The sequence below is a fragment of the Tribolium madens genome, unplaced genomic scaffold (genome assembly GCF_015345945.1).
Source record: "Tribolium madens isolate multiple individuals breed KSU strain unplaced genomic scaffold, Tmad_KSU_1.1 Scaffold_3;HRSCAF=73;Tcas5.2_LG2, whole genome shotgun sequence".
Classification (NCBI taxonomy): Eukaryota; Metazoa; Arthropoda; class Insecta; order Coleoptera; family Tenebrionidae; genus Tribolium; species Tribolium madens.
Window position 1 is genome coordinate 1,557,855 of NW_025401006.1, and position 20,879 is coordinate 1,578,733.

Consider the following 20,879-nt stretch of genomic DNA (forward strand, 5'->3'; position numbering starts at 1 on the left):
GGCGGCGGATGCGGGGCGGCGGCGGCGGGGCGCGGACACGAACGCGGACGGAAGAATTGGATCAGCACCGCCGTGGCGGCGCTGAGCCGAAAACGCTCGGATGGACATACAAAGGAGGATCAGTTGTTACATATTAACAAATCTACAATAAAACACGATAAATATGACTTCGGCTTTTAAATTAATTGATGGTTATTAATAAAGGCTCGCGTGTATTCAAAATATTTATTTATTTATTTATTTATTTATAATTTTTATAACTTATTATTATATATCTCTCCTCTTCTTCTTCTTCATTCTTCATCGTCTTCCATTCTTTTCTTACTTTTTAAATACTCTAAATAGCTAATCATCATAATGATCCCAACTTGTTTCTTCTTCTTCTTTTTTCTCGTCTAATAGTTGCTGCTCTTTTTCTTCTCGATGACATTTCCAAAMATGTTTTTCAAGACGATGCCATACTAGTAGATGGTTTTTGTTAAAAGGGCATACTACAATGTCATCTAAATGATAAATAGAATTAAAATAATTTTAACATATTGGTAAAACTTACCGAGGTGGTTATAAATTGACGGTTTTCTAATTTGGCTTGCCATCATACGACGAGAAAGGGATTCAAGCAATCTGATTACTTATTCGCTTGTGGCGTCTCCTAAACATTTAGAGAATAATAATTAATTTCGACCTTTTTTTAAAGGTACAGATGCATCTAACACAAGTTTACAAATAAATATTTATTTAATATATTGTTTAAAAGCTTACCTTAATTTAACCAGAAAACGATTTCWCAATGCACCAAGACATCTTCTCCAAGAGCAAACACAAGAACAACACTGAATATTTTCAGAATTTTTTCTTTACTTATATTCAAAGTGCAGTGCAGTGGCCAAAAGTGTAGCGGTCATTAAAAATGAAAGTTGTAACAATCATTAGGGTAATGAGCTATTTCATTTGCGAAGTTTGAAATCAGGAATGGAACACATAGGGCCACATTCAGGTAAATCATTTTGAAACAAACTTTCTCCAGAGTAGACACTACGTTTAGACAAATTACCTGTGTCTATTCAGAGAAGAAATTTTGTGCAGGTTACAATGATTATACATTTATTTTTATAATATCTAATTTCTAATATAAAGAAAGTTGCTACCACTAGTATAGATACAATTATTAAAAGCTGAACTTGGAATTCGAATGGCGATTTGGAATCAAGTCGGTGACGACATAGGGTTAAATGGGTATTTTTCGACCATAACATTCCTTCGCCCATTGACTCACCCTTGGAAAAACGGTATTACTCCGCTAGACGAATTGTGGTGTTCCCCGATGATCGGCTGTCCGAAAGCGGAATTGAAGAGTAATTTTATAGAATTTATATTGAATTTATACTTTATTAATAAATTTTATATTATTATTATTTTTGTTGTTTCATTTATCTTTAAATAAAAATCAGTTATTAATTAATTAATCAATCAATCAATTAAGGGGAAAGTTGCAGCGGCCCAGCGGTCATTAAAATTGTAGCGGCCAAAGTGTAGCGGTCATTAAAGAGAAAGTGTAGCGGTCATTAGCTAATGACCTCATTAGCACTAATTGCCCGCATATAACTACTGACGATAATTTTTCTGTTTTCTGAACAAATGCCCCCGATTTAAAATTTATTTAAATTCAAATTGTTGCTGAATTATTGTAAAATTATTACCATATGGGTCTAAATAGGTCTTAAAAACATTTCACTCGCATTTGGACTTCTTTTCTAAAAATTTAGGGACCATGAGTGACAAACAAGACGAGCGTTTTCATCAAGATCTGAAGCGGTTTGAAATGAAAATATGTTAGTAAATAACTGTTGGATTGTTATAAAGAAAACTGATCCAAAAAGTATAATAAAACCAAGTAAAATAACTCACTTTTAATATGTTTTTTGGTGGTTTTTGTATTTTTGTTAATTACATATTTCTTAAACGTAACGTGGCGGACTTTTTTAAATAGTTTTTTTTTTTTAACTCAGTGCCTCAAAATCTATAAGAAATTAACTTTCAGCTAAGGTATAAAAATCGTGTAAACTAGTGTATTTTTTTCTCTGCGTTTTAAATCCCATCACATTGGCGTTTTATTTTTTTGACAACAATGTCACTTTGACAAAGAAGTTTACGCAAGTTAAATAACAAAAATGTTTGTGAAAAAACATAATTTTAATAAATGGCAAGTCAAAAAAACAGCTTCTAAAAAAACAGTCATTTTTAACAAAAACGATCATTATTCAATTAATTAATTGTCAAAGTGACATCGTTGTCAAAAAAATAAAATCGCCAATGTGATGGGACTTGAAAAGCAAAAAAAGATTATTATTATTACATGTCCAAAAGTAAAAAAAAAATTAACTTTTCTTTCCACTGAGTCAGAATAATGAAATTTTAATTACAGATTTGCTCGTTTCAGATAAAGCAAAAACAACCCTTGCTGTTAAAGTGTTACTTTATCTACTCAAAAGAGTTTTTACACAAATAGTTTAATATCTGCTATAGAAAAAAAGTATTTCCTTTGCTTTTTTGGCGTAAAATCAAAGGTAAAAATTTGTTTCCTTGTGACTGGCTATTGTAAAATGTATTATTAAGTTCAGAATTTTGATTATAAAGAAATAACTTGATAGAAATTGGCAAAATTAACAGTTTATTAAAAAAATTCTGACATTTAAAACTAGTCCTACAATCTTGATTTTTGAAAGTCATAGATAAAGAACCTTAAAAGTCAAGTCAAGCTAAAAATATTTTCCTTTGCAGTTTTGGCGTAAAATCAAAGGTATAATTTTTTTTCCTCTTGTAAACGCAATCCGAGAACATACTATATAATTTGGGTAATTTGAGCAAGCTTGTTTATTATATTCACAATTTAATGTATAAGTTATAATGTATGCTCATTGAAGTAATTTTCACAAAAAGACATTTTTCGGGTCCGGACCAACTTCCTAAATAAGGGTTTTTCGACATATTAGAATTCCTGCTCCCCAACTAGTTAGTCTGAAACGCTATTGCGACAAAGCGCAGCCCGAGTACAAAATTAGACTGGTGAATAGTTTTTTCCCCGGTACTACATATTAGGTTCTCAAAAAATTACCAAGGGTGGGTTTACAGAAAGTGAATTAAATTAAAATTAAGTTAATCGCGATTAAATTCAACCAATCACGTAACCAATTAAAACTAATTGCAATCAAGTATTTGATTCGGCTTCTATAAGCCCACCCTAAATGTTGGTAATATTAGTTGTCCATTACCACCTATGGGTGACATTATTTATTAAATAAATATTTGATGTATTGAATATTTTTTTTAATTTGAAGTTAATTTAATAATTTGGTGTTTAATTTGGGTATTGTGTTGCCAACCTGAATACACGTAGGTAACTTCTCTGGTGCAAATTATTTGAATTTTCTTTTTACTTTTGAGACAATTTAAAGTAGTGTATCACACGGCTAGAAACTAGTGCTTGCACTTGTGAGGCTTGCAAAAGGTTATTAAGTAATATACAAAAAAAAAAACAAAAATTGAATCAATAGAGAAATAGATAAATCCAGTAAAACAGTAAAAAATTGAAATTCTTGGCACGATTTTCTCAAAATTTCTCTCATAACAATTAAAACAGGTTTCAAATTCGTAGCACCCCAAAAAAACCTAAAGTGCACCCATTTTAGTTGGAAGTAAATATCATTTAATTATTTCAACTGTTCGGTAAATTAAGCTCACGGCTCCATTTTGAGACCGGGAAGTGAGATATTACGGTATCAGAGCCGGTAAATAAAGCCAAACAACAATTACCGGATTGTTATTTGAAAATTTTTCTTGAAATAATATAAATATTTGCATTAATTAACGCAACATAGTTCAAAAAGTCGTTCTACTAAACTTATAGGTACAAGTTACAAACTCGTACTCAAACAAACGGGACTCGTTTAGTAAAACTTGATTTTTCTAAACTTATTGCATAATCTACTAATTCTCATACATCCAACAATGAACAAATTATGACGTGTGTATTCATATAAATCAATTAAAAAGTCGACTTTTATTAGTTATAAACCATATTACCTGCTAGCCCGTGGAAATATTAAAAAGATTAATTGCTTACATTCATCTTTGTCAAACTTTAATTGTTATCATAAAAACAGCATTGATGAAACATAAATTTCAATTTACTTTTTCTTTTAACTATCTCGTGATATTAATGTTAGGTAATACAAAATAGTTAGTTATTGACTAATCATTCATTCTAGAAAATCATTCAGTATTAAATGAATTATTATTTGAATATCTCCAAATTTGTAAGTAAGATGCAATCAATAAATGTAGGTGTTGTAAAACAAACTCAATTGTTCATCAAACTTGTTTATTAAATAACTATTACATTCTTTATTCATATCTAACTCGAGCAATAATAAAAATAAATGTCAGTGTTTAGCCGTGAGTTTCAGGTTCAAGTTCGGCCCTGTGTTTCAATATTGATCGTGCAACATGACCGTAGTTGACCCTTTGTACGCCATGCGCACAGGCAACCAGTCATACAGTCATGCATGTAGAGTCATAGTTAGGGCGGCAACCACATTTCAAACAAAGAATTCGTGCAGCACACACACGACTCATTTTTAAATGTAAACGGTGGCAAATACAATGGAAGATGCAAATATCCAACAAGGCAAGCCCTTTAAAATCACCGATTCGTCGCGCGAAACCAAAAAGGGGGTTGTCGCCGCTAGCCTCGAAGACCTAACCTCCAAAGTCATCGAAAAACTGAACGTCTCCGGTGATATTACTGTCGTCCTCGAAGCGGACGGGACTGAAATCGACGACGAAGAATATTTCGCTACGCTTGAGCCGCACACCAGTCTTATGATTCTGAACGGGGGCCAGAAGTGGATGCCGCCGGCGCCCCCATGTCGCCTTTCCACCGATCAGCCGGACGACGGTAAAGGTGGGGCCGAATTGGCCGGACTTGTCGGTAAACTAAAGCACAATTTATGCCACGTGTCGCTCCTGGGAGGTGCGGAACTGGAAATGCTCAGTGACATGGATCCTGACTCTTTAGTTGATATCACTTTCCCTGATAAGATCTTTCTTGAACAACTGAAGGAAGCGTCAGGGAGGTTTTTGAGTGAGAAAAGACAAGCACAAGATGCCATGGATTTGCTAAGGCTGTACCAAGAGAAAGAGGCTGAGTCTGGGGAGACCAACTGATCCACAATGGACGATGTACTGGAAATTCCGTTTTAAAATGTAAGTGCTTTTTTATGGAAATTGCTAGTGTTTTTTCGTTGTTTTCTAGGGCTGCCTCATACCCCAAGTATTTAAATAAGACTGAATTGCCAATAAATTACTGTCCTGGCGTAACCCAATTGCTCAATCACTGCACAGCCACGTTCACATTAACACCAAACAACGTTGGTTAACACAAATTCTAACATCGCAACAATACTTCACTAAGGGCACGTCACATATACCCCACACATTGTAATCACCCAAACCACCTATTATTCATGGTTGTAATAAATCTCTTATTAGTGAATTAAGCATGTTACCTTAGCTGTGATAAATCAACTTGTAGCTCTAGTATTTAACTTTTCAAAAATTAGATATATCCCCATTCAAAAAATTCACTAACAAGAGGAGTGTCTCATTCATGTGGTTTTTATCATAGTTTTTGCTATAATACAAAATAATATAATCATATACTTGTATACATTTTAACAATAAATAATTTAGTTGTTAAGCTTTGTTTCATTGACCCCACAAAAACACGAAAATCTTTACAATAATTTATTAGTGGAGCAGATTACAAACTTAGATTACATAGCAGTACAAGAAGACTTACTTAGAGAAAAAAAGCTCTTACACTTATAAACATTCACATTCGCCCCATCTATAACAGGGTACAGGGGGCCTTCTCCCTGAAGGGGTTGACCCGTTGGCTCGAAAATCCAACAAGGAGACAATCATCTTGCTCGTGTTCAGTTATGTACTTGATAATATCGGCCACTGCGACAGACACTGGCAAACGTTTGATGGCAGCCTCGCGCCTAAGCTGCTCGGTTACGGCGCGTTGTTGTTGCAGATTTGAGACAACCATGTCCATTAAAGCTGTATCTGATAGGCCTATGGTGGCAGAGTATTATGAACACACTAACACGAAAAAACTGGGCGCGGCTACGAACACCGCACAATGCACTCGAATTAATAGTGACAAAATACAAACAACCGGTTGCTAAACTGGTAAGAACTGAAATAAATACACAATTAACTGGAGGAAATTACCATTTAACTATTTTATACCCTTTTCCTACTGCCTAAAGTAACTGTCAAATTTAATTTGACGTTTTGAAAAGTCAAAAGCGTCAATTACATGGGCGACATCTATGGGGGAAAAAAGCGCCAAATTTAAAATTTTGATTTATTATTATAATCATTGTATTCATTTCACAGCCGCTTCGTACAACTTATCAGCTAAATCTACGATCATTTCGTAACCCTCACATTGTTTGGCCATATTCTTATCAATAGCGTCTTCTCCTAAGTAAGCCCCAGCTATAGCACCCGCCATACATGCAATAGTATCAGTGTCACCACCTAATGTAACTGCATATTGTATCGTCCTCCTAAATAAATTATCAGTCTGCAATTTAGATTTTAAATTAATTCAATTATGTATAAAAATATCATACTTTAACAGTAGGAATATCATTTTGCACAGCTCTCAAAAAAGAATAAATCGCAGTTGGAACTGAATCATACGCTGCTATAGAATTTCCCAAATTTTGTGCAACTTCTTCGTCCAATTCCTCATGATATTTTATGTCCATAAAGTAACCAACGGTTTTCAATTTATCCTCATATGGGTTTTGATCATCTAAGCCCAATCTATAATTCTAAATTTTTATCAAATTAAATCGCAACAAATACTAACCCATCATCATTTTCACTTTCCACCACCTTAATTTGTTTAATAATTTCATCGCAAAATTCTTTTGGTTGAATTGCATCTTTAGGGTCATAAGATAAAGCCTGATGGACTGCAATGCATTGCAAAACAGCCCCGTGAACCCCTAAATAATTAGTGTGCGTTATTGCTGTTGATTTTTTTGCAACTTCTATCATAGCATCATAATTATTATAGAAATATAGTGCTACGGGAGCAATTCTCATTGCACCCCCATTGCCAAAAGAGCCAGACCCGTTAAACTGTTCCTTTGCTGGCTTAAAGATATCCTCAAACTTTGATTTCCTCAATTTATTAAAAACCTCAACAACATTTTGGCCATAACCTCTACGAGGCTCTGAAAAGTACTCTTTCGCGAATAATTTCGCCATGTATTTATAATCAATCTCAGGTTTATCAATTAGGCTTTTTGCCACTTCTTTCATCATTGCGGTATCATCCGTGTAGCACCTTTTGGGCCCTAAAATTAGTTTTTACTACCACTTCCCGCCTAAATGAGTTAACCTTTCAAATCCGGAGTTTCCAATTTATCGAAATATTTCTGAATGACGAGTTTTTCCCCCGACGTTATTACATCACCTTCAAAGGGGGCACCTAAACTGTCACCTAGTAATGAGCCTAATAGAGAGCCTCTGAATTTGCTTTTGAGCAAATTCTTGTCGATAGTCGACATTTTCGTGATATGTTTCAGTAATTTAGACATGAATAATTGTTCTAACCTAACAGAGCAAATTCAAGGAAATAAAAATAGAATAGTAAACAACATACTGAGCTAAAGTACATATTTACAAACTAAATAATTGGCATTATTTATTGGCAAGGAACCAAAAATATAGCACCTGATCTGGGGTTTCCAACTAAGATTAAAAATAGACTTGGTGTATGTGTATAACAATAAATTTATTATGTATAATATTGATAATAAATCCTTTTTAGAAAAACAATTTTCCATTTTGTAATGATCATGTGAAAATCGGATAAAGCTGTGTATTTTGGGTTGCCTACAAAAGCACAAATAGGAATATTTTTTATTTCCGAAAATAAAAAGATGGATATAATTTCAAATTTCAATTTAGGCTTGTAAAGTAATCACATAAAACCTATTTTCTGTATTAACAATTCTTAATTGCATTTTCTTTTCAAACTATATTTTTTTATTTTTTGTAAATAAGTATTTTTACTTTTCCGCTTTTACGTTTTGCGTCATTTTGGTAAATCTTTTGAGAAATTGCATCAGTTTTAGCATTTCATTACTGCACCATCATCGTAACAGGATGACCAATGGTGACTGATACTGCCGACTACTGATTAATGCACACGTGATATCTTATTATCAACATTCTAGGAAAAACCACGATAGAAGGATTCTAGATAGAAAAAAAAAAATCAAACATAAATTATTCCTTATAAAATATGTGATGAGTTTAAAAATTACTAGAAACAGAAAAATATTCATAATATGGGGTTGCTGATTAGACCTTTTTATTGATGCATTTGAAGCAGTAAGATTAGTTAGTTTTCCATAAATGGAAAAGTTCAGATACCTCTTATTAATTTTTATTTATCCACAAAAATAAACTACATTAACTTAAAAAATCAATTTTTATTATAAATTTTTTCAGATGTAGGTATTCGTATGTAATTCTGCATTCTTGTAAAAAAAAACAAAAAGTTGCTTTCTTGAATAAGAATTTAGCATTGGGTACAGAGTTGTTTGTTAAAACAATTGGAAAACATTACCAAATCATTGCATATGCAATATAATAATAAATAATTAATAATATCTATACAAAAGTTTTTAAAAAATAAGCAGTAATTTGATTTCTAAATATAAAATTTATTGAAATTTTTTGAATGACTACTGCTTACTATGAATTTTAACTCACCTTAACTGTAATAAAAGCGCCTTGTTAAAATTCCCAATATACAAAAATAAAACTGAATTTGAGTCTAATTTGTATATTTTTTTATCGGTCAACACGTGGATTTTTAACATCCTATTCGGACTTTGAGTGTTTGCCACTCATATTTATACAATTATGAAACATTTTTCGAGTGTAGATTTGAAGATTATGTCAAGTCAATGTCTATAAGAACAATAAAAGTAAAATTAAAATCAAGATAGTCACCCACATAGAGAAAAATACTATTAAAATAAGTACCTATAACACATCAATAAAAATAATCCTCAAGAAAGTTCTAGCATATCAATTGTGATAATCCAGAAACAATTTTTAAAGTAGCTTCTAAATAAGAAATTCATAAATAAAAATTTTTAACAAAAATATACTTCAGACTTATTACAAGTATTCGAACAAATTTTGTTACAATGTAACAATTTTATCGTTTATCTGTGAAGCACAGTACTATTTTAGCTTGTTACAATTGGAAAACTTCCTTTACTTGTCTAGAAACTTGTCAAAATCTTAGAAAACAAAAATACTAATCTGCCTCTTAAATCGGTCACGTATCCATACACGTACTACTGATTAGTGATTAGTAAAAAATGAATAATTATTCCACACTTGAAGCACCTATCATTACTTAATAAAAGTTTTAATTGCAGTCTGCTCTAACAAATTATTTTGTCTAATAAAAACGCATTGAGCAAACACCGTAGTTTATGGGAAGTCATAGGACGGTAGTTTCCATGATGACTACTCACTACTAGGAAAGTTTGTAGCATATAAAATGTTCACTTTTGAGATTAAAATATGTCAAACATATTTTTTAAACTTTAAACAAAAGAATCTCCTGCTCATAAATTATTGCAAATAAAAAAATTAAATTTCAAATGCGACTCATGATTTTACGCCCTTGAACCCATTGAAACGAAATACGCAAAATTTATTTTTCTTGGTACTGTTATTCACATTCTTTTTTATGTAGGTTATTGCGTAATGCTTGCACAACATCGAACAAATCTTGTCAATCAAACAGAACAATAATAATTCGCAATAACAATATAATTGTGGTGAGTAGAAAACAGATCAAAGTTCGAAAAATTACTCATTTTAGAAAGGAAAACAAAATTAACAAAAATTTATTTGGAAATAGTAATATTTACTCATAAGTAACATAGTTTACAATAAAAAATGTTGATTCCTATCACAATGATTGGGTCTATATAAACACATTATTAATAAAAATGAATTAACTTGCTTTCTACACAAAATCAAAACGGAAATTACTGTTTTTGAAGATATTCATCAAACAGGAACAATCCCAAAGACCCATCAGGTCCGCTAAGAATCGATTTCAAATCGGTAACATATCCTGCTAGTTTTCGGATAGTCTTGGCATGATCGTGCACGAATTCTTTTTCGATGTACGAAGAAATTTCAGGATCGTGTTTACCCTCACTCCTTCCACTCGCCTCTTTGTGGATGTTGAAAGCTTCAAGTGCTAATTGTTTTTCCATATCTAAAGCTTTGGCGACACTTTGAATTTCGTACAATTGGTAAACATTATTAGTTTTCTCAATTCCATTCAATGCTTTCGGCGGCACGAATTCCATTACTCCACCACGAGTGGTTATTTGTTCAATGAGTTCGATAGCTTCGTGCCATTTGGAATCGGACAATTCGCGGAAGAGTTTCTCGAAACCAGCTCTGTTCATCTGATAATTGCCGTAATGAGTCGCCATCAAAAGATATTCAAATGAGCGCACAATGTGGGTATTAGCGAAGTTGATGAGGTCCTTTGTTACGATGTTTATGTGGCCGTAAGTGGCGTTGCATGGTATAAGCTCTTGGTCCAAACCTGGAAAAAATTAAAAATTTCATATTTTTTGATGCTCAATCCTGATAACGACATCTTTACAATATATTTCCAAATTCAAGTGCAATCAACTGAACTTCCAAGACTATTAACTACAAAGAAAACATTGGCTTTGGCTTTTATTTGATCTGTTATTGAATTTAAAGTCAGACAAAAACAGAAAACAAGATTAAAAGTATGTCAAGTTCAGTGCCTCGTGTGCTTTGTCTTTTAATTTTAACTCATTGCCAATTTAAATTAAAACAAAATAACTTTGCAAAGGCCATGATCGCAGATTGGTCATTAATTCGCAAAATCAATAAGTGTGACCTTATAAAAGCAAACTTCTGACTGGGCTTTGTATTTCTCTTTTTAATGAATTTATTCCTGGATTACAAATATTTATAAAAACAAAAGTAATTTTTATTCATTTTTTGTGTAGCGACAATGTTCTTCCTCATGTTTATAAAATCAAGAAAAAATGTTTTGGGCTTTTACAATTTCACTTAGAATAAATTTGATGTTTTGAACAAATACAGGCAGTACTTTTTTCAGAATAAAAAGCGTCCATATTTTTAAATAAACATATCTATTTATTTTAAAAATTGGTTAAATATGTTCAATTTAACCTCTATTTTTTTTATAAAAAAAAAGTTTAAATATGTAGTTAACATGACCTTCCCAAATTTTTTTCAATAAATAACTAAAAGCTATAATAGTGTGTGATCAATTTATTAACGTAATTTGGACCTTTAAAAATATGAAACAAAATTTGCACATTTGTACTACAAAAAATCAAGACTTAACGTACTATTTATAACAAACAATAACGTTGTTTTTACTAAACACGCCTGTATTAAGAATAAAAAATTCAACATATTCGTGAATAGCGCTTGCATAAACAAGTTACAATGTATAATAAAATAACAATAATACCTAATGGTAATAATACACAAGTGTCCCATCTAAGACTTTGCCAATGGATTCTAACGAAATGTGAAATACAGAGTTTTAGCTAGTAATTAATATGGCATTACTAAAACAACCCTAACCCTTAAAATGAGATTTTAACATGCCTTTAAAAAATGTTCAATTACTTAAAATTTATATAAAATTGATAATCGCCAACAAAAAATGCTATTAGCACAAATCTGTCTTTGAAAGAAAAAAGAATGAATTTGTGTTAAAAGTGGCTGCTGATGCAAAAACATGGGCGGCTATAAAAAAAAAGAACTATATTACTGAATTTTCGCACTCGTGGCTGTCGGGCGAGAATAACATTAATATTTGACGTTTATTGCAGGTACTCGCAGGTACCACCATTGGCATCAATGGTTTTAAAAGTTCTAAGTGTTCTATCTTAAGGATCGTACAAAATGGTACTTGGAGCCGTTAGACTATTGTTTTAGCATTAACTTTGATAAAAAAATAATACCTTATACTGTTTCTATTGGTGCATTTAAGCTTACCTCTGATGTCTGACTTACTTCTTTATAATAATTTCTGAATTTAGTAACATTTCTGATTCAATATTAGTTTTGCAAAAAATCTTGAAAACAACACGAGTTTTATACTTTAAAACTCTAGTTGTCTTAATAGCTATAAAAAATAGGGCGACATTTTACCAAAATAAGACAAGTGATTTAGTTAGTTTTTTTTTGTGTAGAGGTCTAGTTTTTAATTCTTAACAATTCAATAATAGTTTCGCTTAATTTTAAATTAAGAAAATATGTTTAGAAGTTATCTACATTTGAAATTTCACAAAAATCCGTTGACAAATAACAGAGATATTCACCCCGAAAATCTTATGTGGGACACTCAACGTTATAGTAGTATTGTCAAAACATACTTCTGGGCAAGAAACTGCAGAGAAAATTATGGAATTTCTAAATTTGGAATACTCCAATTTTAATTTAATTAATAATGACAATTAATTAATAATTGCCTCTTTCATAGATGTAAAAGAAATTGTTGCATTCTTTAATAATAACTGCATAATAATTTTATGCATGAAGTTTTATCTCTAAATTAACAAAGAAGTAATCAATATTTATCAAATAGTATATTTGATAGGCTAGTATCCTGATGTTTACAAAAGAATTAACGATTTTAAAAACTAAAATATGTATTTGTTTAAAAAAATGAACCTTTTAATGAAAAATTGAGGAACAAATGCAACTTGAAAGACTTTTAGCTTGAAGAATTTCAAAAACCACAAATTCAGTGAAATATTTTGTGATTCAACATTGGTTGTTTGTTAAGAAAAATGCTTTTTTTATTAAAGTAACTGTTTTCTTTAACGAAAACAATAACGAATGGTAAGTAGCACAGAATTATTGGTGATATTAGATTGTCAGGTGGCGGCCGTCCCTAGAAAATAAATAAAGACAAATGACTTAGTTAATTTGATAGTTGAAGTTGCCAACTTAATTTCAAAGTCATCAGAGGACACTTCGATTTCGCTTAAGTATAAACACACCAATAATAAATTTTATTTTAATTTTCTAATTATTTATTTTAAATTTCAACTGAACAGAAACTGAGATCAGTAGATAATAAAGACATGTATAAATATTGTAAAAAAAACAATCATTTCTAAATTTCTACTAACTACTTTGAAAATCAGCTTATATTTGATTTAAATCGCATATGTATTTACAACTCCAATCCGCAATATTATTAGTAGAAATAAAATTTCTAAAACATTCTACCGCCTGCCATCTTTGTCATGCATTTGTTTTATGCTATCACTTCCTCAAATATTTTTTTTTGTTAATGACGGTCTAATCAATGAAAATCCATATATAATAAAATACAGTTTCGGTAAATTAAATTAAAAATAAGAAAGTTGTGTTTGAAACAAATAGAATCAAGCTATGCAACCTCAGCTATTTTTTTTATTAAACAAAACCTTGTAAAACCTTATTCAATTAATTAAAACGCATATTACTATAGAAAAACAATGTTAGTCTCGTCATGGTGTATAAAAATAACCGAAAATAAAAACAAAAGAACATGAGATCAAAGTATGTTGCAAAATGAGTAACTCATGATAACTGGGTGTCTTATCTCTACATTTCATATCATCATAAAACGATTTTGTTTGTTAGAATAATTATGTGAATTGAAATAATGGTGAAATCCATTACTTACCAGGTTTGCTATTAATCTTGGAACATGCCTGATCGACTTGTGAGTAGCAGGATTCGTGTGCCGTAGCAACAGCAACGAAGAAAGCAACAAGAACTGCGAACACCTTCATGATCCCTAAACATTAACAAATTAAAATCTGGATTAAACATAAACTGTCTAGAGCTTAAAAACAATCGAATATACATACCTGGTATCTCGCCAGCGTAATCACGAATAACAGAAAATCACACACAAAAACAGCACTTTGTCCTTTAACTGCGCACTTCCCCAACGATTTTGAACCTAAATGACAAACGCAATAAAGCACTGCGCACCGCTGACAGGCCCCAAAAGCGAAGAATGTGCCGAGTCAAGGTTGGTGGGGGAGATAATTTCCAGTAAAATTCGAGTATTTTCATTGGGAGGTGGTATCAAAGTGTAATTTCCGAGTGCGTAGAACAGTCTGGTTATCATTTTCTTTGTTATTTAGATTTTCTCGATAGTCACCTTCTGCACCAGTGAGTGTAAAGGCAGACTAAAGAACGACCGCGCTTATCAGAAAAAAAGTGTTCTACTTTGATCAATCTACAAAAGAAAAGCAAAATGAAGGCAATCATTGCAGCCACTTTGTTGTTGTGCACTTTCGCCCTTGTCAAAGGCGAGGAATTGCAATGTAAGTGATTTTATTCCGCTTGATATTTCTCAAAGTACTAACACCTGTTTTAAAGGCTCCCACACGCAACAAGAGCTCAAGACCGATCCAAATTGGACTGATATGAAACATTCATGCATTAACAGCATGCGAACGCAAATCCAAGCCGAACTCCGTGCTGCCATGCAGTACTTGGCCATGGGGGCCCACTTTGCAAGGGACACCGTCAACAGGCCAGGCTTCGCCAAGATGTTCTTTGAAGCGGCTTCTGAAGAGAGACAACATGCCATCAAACTTATTTCCTATTTGTTGATGAGAGGAGAACTTATCTCTGACGTCAGCACTTTAATTGATAGCTATGTAAGTGTTATTTTTTGAAAACTTCCAGTCGCATTTTTGAAAAAAATTTAAATGATAAATTGATAAACGTCACTTTTTACCAGTTAGTGATGAAACAAAAAACCCTAAACATGGCGCGAATTTTCAGATTGGTGTTGAAAAAACCGAATGGGATTCTGGATTGGAAGCTTTGAAAAATGCTCTCCAGCTTGAAGCCCAAGTCACTAAGAAGATTAAAGGAGTTGTTAAAGTCTGTGAGGACCAACCTGGACCCAACGATTGGCATTTGGTTGATTATCTGACTGGAGAATTCTTGGAAGAACAGTACAAAGGACAAAGGGATATTGCAGGAAAAGTCTCCACACTCAGCAAATTTATGGATAAACATGGAGCTCTTGGCGAATTCTTGTTTGATAAGAAACTCCTTGGTGGAGAATTGTAAATTTGTAATGATATATAGCATAGCCATAGTTTTCCACTTACATAATCTTTGTGATAATTCAAATTCAGTTTGTATTTTATAGATTGTAATATCAGTTTCGTTACATGTTTATTAAATAAAGCAACCTTTAAACAAGCCTCATATTTATTAAAAACCCCAAATAGAACAATTCATAGTTAATCATGAACTTATGTACGTTTTAATAGGAATATGCGCATGATTTGAAACAAGGTTGTATTTTAAAATTACTGTATTTTCGAACTATAAACTTGTTTCTAAACACCCAAAAGTGGGCATAATTTAGCTTTTATAGGTCCTTGGTCTTGAGCAAAATAGCGATCTCGATTTTTACATTAAATTTGCCAGAAATATTAAATTCTTATTTGAGAAAAGCAAAATGTAATCCAAAATCCAATAAAACGCAAATGTGCCACAAGTATAATAGTCAATTATAGTCTTAAAAAAATTAAAAGCTCTATTAGTGTCAAGCTTTAAATAATGCTTCACAATCTCTATTTATGCCCTTAAATAACTAATTAATTGAAGCAGAAGGTCAAAAAATAATTTCGAAAGTATATGCAACACATCATACAAACTGAGATAATGTGTTGGCTAACTACAACTTAAACATGTTTTTGAGGTTATAGCGTGTATTTGAAACATGTGGTAATTTCATTTTTCTGTAATAAATTAAGAAGAAACAACATAGCAATTATGCCGATCACAAAAAGAAAACGCGTATCGAAAAAGTCCAAATTATCGTGGCGAAAACATGTGAATATTACTGACGTAGAAGAATTTTTGGAAGACCAACGACTTGAGGAACGTTTAGGGTGAATAATTCAATTAGCAATTACTTTGAATATTTATCTTATTTATACGAAACTTAGGCCCCCACTAGCAACCTTGAACAATGATGAATTATTTCAAGTAGATACGAAACCGGCAAAATCAGAACCGATTTCAATAAGAAATCGTAAAAAGTTAAAACTACAGAAACCTCCAAAGTGTTTTTCAATTTTGGAACCTCACACTAAGGTTCCGGATCCAATTACAAAAAGGTATTCTATTACATACATAATTGCGTGTTTTTACTTTTATATTTCAGAAATCGCGTAAGAAGTAAAGAAGAGAGAAAAAATGAATTAATTAAGAAGAAAGAAGCAGAAAATCGTGCAAAAGGTATTTTAAAGCACAGAGAATTACAAGCTCTGCATGATAGAAAAGTTAATGAAAACAAGAAACAGACTATACCTAAAAGAGGAGATTTTAATCAAAATATTTGGAGTGAAGGTATTATTACAATACAAGGCAATACGTTCATAAACATTTTTGTTGAATTTTTAGAAGACATTTTGAATGAGAAAAATGAATGGTTCTCAAATAGTACAACTAAACATAATTTGGTTGGAACTGGAAAATCCCGAAAAACTGTTAAAACCCCCAAAAGACCAAAATCAAGTATCTTACCCTCAGTTGAGTCACCTCACCCGGGTATGTCTTATAACCCCAGTTACGAAGACCACCAAGATCTACTTAAAACTATTGCTGAAAAAGAAATAAAAATAATCAAAGAAGAAGAACACCTGAATCGCGTTACAAGAGACATGTTTAGTAAAGTGTCAGAAAAGCAAAAAAATGTGAGTTGTAATATTAGCAATTAAAGATTTTACAAGAGTATTTTTCAGTCTATGTGGATGGAGGAAATGTCTCAAGGTTTACCTCAAGCCTCAACGCAACAAAGCGATAATGAGAGTGACGGAGAATACAAATCAGTCAATCCACCAACAAAAAATCGTAAGAAGACCCAACAGCAGAGACGCAAATTGAGAGAACAAAAAAAACTAGAATTACTGAGACAAGTTGCTAAGAAGGAAAAAAAGAAAATTTCAGACATTCACCAAATAAGACTCCTGAAAACACAAATAGAAAAACGGGAAAAAACCACACAAATCTTGAGAGAAAAGCGAAAGAAAGTGCAAGAATTGAAAAAGACAGAACCTAAACGTTTGAGTGCAATTAAATTTGAGGAAAGCGAATTCGAGTTCAACATGGGTTCAGATATAGCGGGAAATTTGCGGAACCTTAAAAAGGAAGGAAACTTACTTACTGACAGGTTCAAGAGTTTGCAAAAACGAAACATCATTGAACCTTCCATTAGGAGACATAGGAAAAAACCAAAAGTTAAAGTTTACACGAAACCAACTCATAAAGATGACTGGATTACAACAGTAGCAAGGAAAACATCATCATAAGAAATGTAATCAATTTATTATTCAATCCGTTGTGGGTTCATAAAAATACATTTTTAGTTTGTATAAAATGTATTATGAAACAGTTGCAGTAATAAATAAAGAACTAAAATATTTTATTGCTTTGTGATAATATCTCTGACTAGCACATACACCATGGCACTACAAAATCAACTTTGGTTTAATTTTTTTTCTCAAATATCATTTAACGAGGAATTTATTAATCACTGCACTGGTTAAATTGTCTAAAATCATTTACATCTGTTTATCTTTAACGCAAAATCACTATCTCCTATTTAAATTTTTCCATATCTTGTGCACTTTTGAATTATCATCAAACAAACTTTTAACCATCACAACTTGGATACATCCAACCACAAGCATGGTACATATCTGCACCATTGAAAACGTGTTAACTTTAAAAAAATTCTCTTCTATTACATTCCTGTCTCTTGCCTCAATTGATTTCAACAAATCCTGAATATGTCTCACTTTAGTTAAATGGTTTCTAACGTTAGTAATAACTTGTTGAATATCCTGAACCTTCATTTCGTAAACATCTTCAGGCCTTAGTCCCAGCATGTCGATATTTTCATCATCCCACTCCGAATTATCATCACCTTCAACAATCATTTCAAAAAAAACTGTTTTTGTGTTGTACGAACTAAACGAATTATCGAAACAAAACTTGTAGTCTCCATTCATGGCAGCATCGACTCGATGATTGTTCTCAGTCTTCTTGTAATCAGCCACCAAAATCCTACCGGTTGGGTCCACGAGGTGAAATGTGATGTCCAAGTCTCCGTGACCCCCATCTATTACTTGATATTCAAAATCAATGGTGTCTCCTGCCTTGGCTGGCTGGAAAAAGCAGTCTTCTCTCCTAGCCTCAACGTTGACTGTCATTTCACGTTCCAAGCAAATCACACACTTCACCAACAGAAATACTAACAAAAATAAATTTACACCTGTCATGGTTATGTGCTTTAGTTCCAATTACTGATTAATTAACAAATAACCGGTAAAATGTTTATTTTTAGATGACTGTCACAGAAAATGACAATTGACAATTCATACGACTTTTGACATACAATGACGCCAACCAAACGTGCTTAAAGTCAATCATAATTTTCTTGAAAATTGCCTTGTTAACATTTTTAACCGCTAGATTTTTTTAATTCATACAATCGGCTTATCCAAACACAAAGTAACAAGTTTACATTTTACGAAATTATGAAAATCTAATTATGTTCGTTGTTTGTTTGGTTGGCACTTCCTAACTCTGACTTTGCTTCACCTAACCTACAAAATCCACGTGTGTTGTGTTTACTGATTTGAATTTACGCATACAGACAAAAGATGCCTAAAGGGAGCAAAATATTCTTACCCTGTCGCAGCCTGGGATATATAAGCAACCACATACCGCTTCAGGTCCGTTACATAAAGAGTCGCAAAGAAAATTTAATAGTAACATGTGTGGGAAAATCTTTTCATACATACGGAATAACTCACTTTAGCCTATTAAGTGTTGGTGGTTTACATCCCGAAGACATAACTGCAATGACTGCTGACGCTTTCCATGTATATACAGCGTGCAACAATGAAATTTATGCATGGAGAAGAGGCACTGAGTTGAAACATGTATATAGAGGCCACAAGAAACCAGTTCAGTTAATGATGCCTTTTGGGGTTCACTTGATTTCAGTTGATGAAAGCAGTAGTGTTAAAGTATGGGATATTAAAGATGAAAGTGTTTTTCTTGAACTCACATTTAGTAACAAGACATTTCATATTACCACAATTTGCCATCCCAGTACTTACATTAATAAGATTTTGTTGGGAAGTGAACAGGGAGAAATGCAGTTATGGAATGTAAATAATTTGAAGATGATTTATTCATTTAAGAGATGGAAAAGCCCTATTACTTGCTTAGAACAAGCGCCAGCAATTGATGTTGTTGCAGTTGGTCTAGCTTCCGGTAAAATCGTATTACACAATTTAAAATACGATGAAACAATAATGGAATTTATGCAAGACTGGGGTGTCGTCACTTCGATATCATTTAGAACCGATGGTAGTCCAATAATGGCAACAGGAAGTGTGATTGGCCATATAGTATTTTGGGATTTGGAAGAAAGACGCGTCGCGTGTCAATTACTTTCCGCTCATAACGGCAGCGTCACAGGGATGGTTTGTCTTCCAAACGAACCATTAATCCTAACTTCATCTCCAGACAATACTTTAAAGTTATGGATTTTTGACATGTCAGATGGTGGTGCTAGACTCCTAAGAATAAGAGAAGGCCATTCATCACCACCCTCGTATATCCGATTTCATGGTGCTAATGGACACAACATTTTAAGTTCCGCTGGAGATTCAACACTCAGAATATTTAATACACAAACGGAACAATTCAACAAAAGTTTAGGAAAAGCCTCTTACAATAGGAAAGCGTCAAAGAAGCGCGGGAGAACTGCAGAAGATCCCTTAGTAATGCCACCAATCATCCAATTTACTTCCGAAATTACCAGAGAGAAAGAATGGGACAATATCGCCGCTGTACACTTGGGAATACCCATGGTCACCACTTGGTCCTACGATAAAGTGAAGATGGGAGAATTAAAGCTGCTTCCAGAGAGGTTTCACAAGAAAAAATTGGTTTCTAGTGGGTTTCAAGACGTTGCTGCGACAAGTTTGTGCTTGACGCATTGTGGAAATTTTGTTCTTATTGGGTACAGCACCGGACATATTGACAGGTAATTATCTCTCAAAAATAGAAAAATTTATAATTCAATTCGTCCGTAATAACTGTTTTGGTGGGATTTTTAATGATCCGAAAGACTAGAATAATTTTTTTGAATAAAAAGAGTTAATTTCGAGCTTCTTTTAAATTTGTTAAAAATGTAATTACAAAATAAACACATCATCCACTTTGAACTGGAAATCTACTTTTTTTTTCTGTAGTTTTACCAAAAAATATTTTTAAATTTGACGGTTTTAGAACTTGTGTTAGCCCTTGTTAATAATAATATTCAGTTATTCAATCAAAATTAACTCAACTTGTCTTAACCGAATGTTTATATTTTTTGAAATACAGAGGGTTTTGTTCGACGAATAAATTTAAATTTGGAGCGCAGCCTTTAACTTCATCAACTTAAATTGTAAACAAATATGATTCCTGAGGTTAGCTCTTCAAAGTCTGTTACATTGTTTTAAAAAATTGAGTTAAATTTACCAAAAACAGGCACCGTTATACACGGTGATTTTTAAAAAAACGGTAGCCGCTGTAGATTTTTTTATTTTTAGCCCGATTTCAATCTT

The 20,879-nt window shown here is 32.5% G+C and overlaps 8 protein-coding genes across 9 annotated transcripts in view; 4 read left to right on the plus strand and 4 right to left on the minus strand.

Annotated features, from left to right (window-relative positions):
- The first annotated feature begins 4,553 nt into the window (after positions 1-4,553).
- Positions 4,554-5,751, plus strand: LOC123006909 (DNA fragmentation factor subunit alpha-like). Its single transcript, XM_044401826.1, has 2 exons — positions 4,554-5,265; positions 5,315-5,751. The coding sequence occupies exon 1, from the start codon at positions 4,663-4,665 to the stop codon at positions 5,224-5,226; it is 564 nt and encodes a 187-aa protein (XP_044257761.1). The 5' UTR covers positions 4,554-4,662; the 3' UTR covers positions 5,227-5,265; positions 5,315-5,751.
- A 40-nt stretch (positions 5,752-5,791) lies between these two features.
- Positions 5,792-6,127, minus strand: LOC123007898 (guanine nucleotide-binding protein subunit gamma-1). The gene has a single exon (XM_044403401.1). The coding sequence runs from the start codon at positions 6,119-6,121 to the stop codon at positions 5,909-5,911; it is 213 nt and encodes a 70-aa protein (XP_044259336.1). The 5' UTR covers positions 6,122-6,127; the 3' UTR covers positions 5,792-5,908.
- A 295-nt stretch (positions 6,128-6,422) lies between these two features.
- Positions 6,423-7,773, minus strand: LOC123006908 (ADP-ribose glycohydrolase ARH3-like). The gene is made up of 5 exons (XM_044401825.1): positions 7,751-7,773; positions 7,487-7,701; positions 6,950-7,442; positions 6,708-6,903; positions 6,423-6,658 (listed from the first exon to the last, which is right to left on the minus strand). The coding sequence occupies exons 2-5, from the start codon at positions 7,683-7,685 to the stop codon at positions 6,458-6,460; spliced, it is 1,089 nt and encodes a 362-aa protein (XP_044257760.1). The 5' UTR covers positions 7,686-7,701; positions 7,751-7,773; the 3' UTR covers positions 6,423-6,457.
- Positions 7,774-10,009: 2,236 nt separating this feature from the next.
- LOC123008110 (ferritin heavy polypeptide-like 17) lies at positions 10,010-14,236 on the minus strand. 2 transcript variants are annotated; one of them, XM_044403727.1, is made up of 3 exons: positions 14,082-14,236; positions 13,895-14,008; positions 10,010-10,744 (listed from the first exon to the last, which is right to left on the minus strand). In XM_044403727.1, the coding sequence occupies exons 2-3, from the start codon at positions 14,001-14,003 to the stop codon at positions 10,170-10,172; spliced, it is 684 nt and encodes a 227-aa protein (XP_044259662.1). In that variant the 5' UTR covers positions 14,004-14,008; positions 14,082-14,236; the 3' UTR covers positions 10,010-10,169. The 2 variants fall into 2 exon arrangements, with proteins under 2 accessions (XP_044259662.1, XP_044259663.1); XM_044403728.1 differs by having other exon boundaries at positions 13,895-14,030; positions 14,082-14,193.
- Positions 14,237-14,255: 19 nt separating this feature from the next.
- Positions 14,256-15,441, plus strand: LOC123008111 (ferritin subunit). The gene is made up of 3 exons (XM_044403729.1): positions 14,256-14,546; positions 14,602-14,885; positions 15,013-15,441. The coding sequence occupies exons 1-3, from the start codon at positions 14,477-14,479 to the stop codon at positions 15,304-15,306; spliced, it is 648 nt and encodes a 215-aa protein (XP_044259664.1). The 5' UTR covers positions 14,256-14,476; the 3' UTR covers positions 15,307-15,441.
- A 477-nt stretch (positions 15,442-15,918) lies between these two features.
- Positions 15,919-17,685, plus strand: LOC123008108 (ribosome biogenesis protein NOP53). The gene is made up of 5 exons (XM_044403724.1): positions 15,919-16,139; positions 16,197-16,367; positions 16,415-16,599; positions 16,654-16,946; positions 16,995-17,685. Exons 1-5 carry the CDS (start codon positions 16,021-16,023, stop codon positions 17,559-17,561), a joined length of 1,335 nt encoding a protein of 444 aa, XP_044259659.1. The 5' UTR covers positions 15,919-16,020; the 3' UTR covers positions 17,562-17,685.
- Positions 17,559-18,652, minus strand: LOC123008109 (transmembrane emp24 domain-containing protein 5). Its single transcript, XM_044403725.1, has one exon. It carries the CDS (start codon positions 18,531-18,533, stop codon positions 17,844-17,846), a length of 690 nt encoding a protein of 229 aa, XP_044259660.1. The 5' UTR covers positions 18,534-18,652; the 3' UTR covers positions 17,559-17,843.
- A 19-nt stretch (positions 18,653-18,671) lies between these two features.
- Positions 18,672-20,879, plus strand: part of LOC123008107 (WD repeat-containing protein 36) — a 9,116-nt gene continuing 6,908 nt past the window's right edge. Inside the window, exon 1 of the mRNA XM_044403723.1 lies at positions 18,672-20,314. Coding sequence (XP_044259658.1) covers positions 18,918-20,314 — 1,397 coding nt within the window. The 5' untranslated portion in view covers positions 18,672-18,917. The remainder of the gene's footprint in view (positions 20,315-20,879) is intronic.

Excerpts from the sequence above, each read along its gene's own strand:
- LOC123006909 (XM_044401826.1), top strand. The coding sequence starts at position 4,663 with ATGGAAGATGCAAATATCCAACAAGGCAAGCCCTTTAAAATCACCGAT.
- LOC123007898 (XM_044403401.1), bottom strand. The coding sequence starts at position 6,121 with ATGGACATGGTTGTCTCAAATCTGCAACAACAACGCGCCGTAACCGAG.
- LOC123006908 (XM_044401825.1), bottom strand. The coding sequence starts at position 7,685 with ATGTCTAAATTACTGAAACATATCACGAAAATGTCGACTATCGACAAG. Across the intron at positions 6,904-6,949 it reads GAAAGTGAAAATGATGATGG|ATTGGGCTTAGATGATCAAA; the intron begins GTTAGTATTTGT and ends TTAGAATTATAG. Across the intron at positions 6,659-6,707 it reads ATGATATTCCTACTGTTAAA|ACTGATAATTTATTTAGGAG; the intron begins GTATGATATTTT and ends TCTAAATTGCAG.
- LOC123008110 (XM_044403727.1), bottom strand. The coding sequence starts at position 14,003 with ATGAAGGTGTTCGCAGTTCTTGTTGCTTTCTTCGTTGCTGTTGCTACG. Across the intron at positions 10,745-13,894 it reads CAAGATTAATAGCAAACCTG|GTTTGGACCAAGAGCTTATA; the intron begins GTAAGTAATGGA and ends AATTTTTTCCAG.
- LOC123008111 (XM_044403729.1), top strand. The coding sequence starts at position 14,477 with ATGAAGGCAATCATTGCAGCCACTTTGTTGTTGTGCACTTTCGCCCTT. Across the intron at positions 14,547-14,601 it reads CAAAGGCGAGGAATTGCAAT|GCTCCCACACGCAACAAGAG; the intron begins GTAAGTGATTTT and ends CCTGTTTTAAAG. Across the intron at positions 14,886-15,012 it reads GCACTTTAATTGATAGCTAT|ATTGGTGTTGAAAAAACCGA; the intron begins GTAAGTGTTATT and ends GCGAATTTTCAG.
- LOC123008108 (XM_044403724.1), top strand. The coding sequence starts at position 16,021 with ATGCCGATCACAAAAAGAAAACGCGTATCGAAAAAGTCCAAATTATCG. Across the intron at positions 16,140-16,196 it reads CGACTTGAGGAACGTTTAGG|GCCCCCACTAGCAACCTTGA; the intron begins GTGAATAATTCA and ends TACGAAACTTAG. Across the intron at positions 16,600-16,653 it reads TCAAAATATTTGGAGTGAAG|AAGACATTTTGAATGAGAAA; the intron begins GTATTATTACAA and ends TTGAATTTTTAG.
- LOC123008109 (XM_044403725.1), bottom strand. The coding sequence starts at position 18,533 with ATGACAGGTGTAAATTTATTTTTGTTAGTATTTCTGTTGGTGAAGTGT.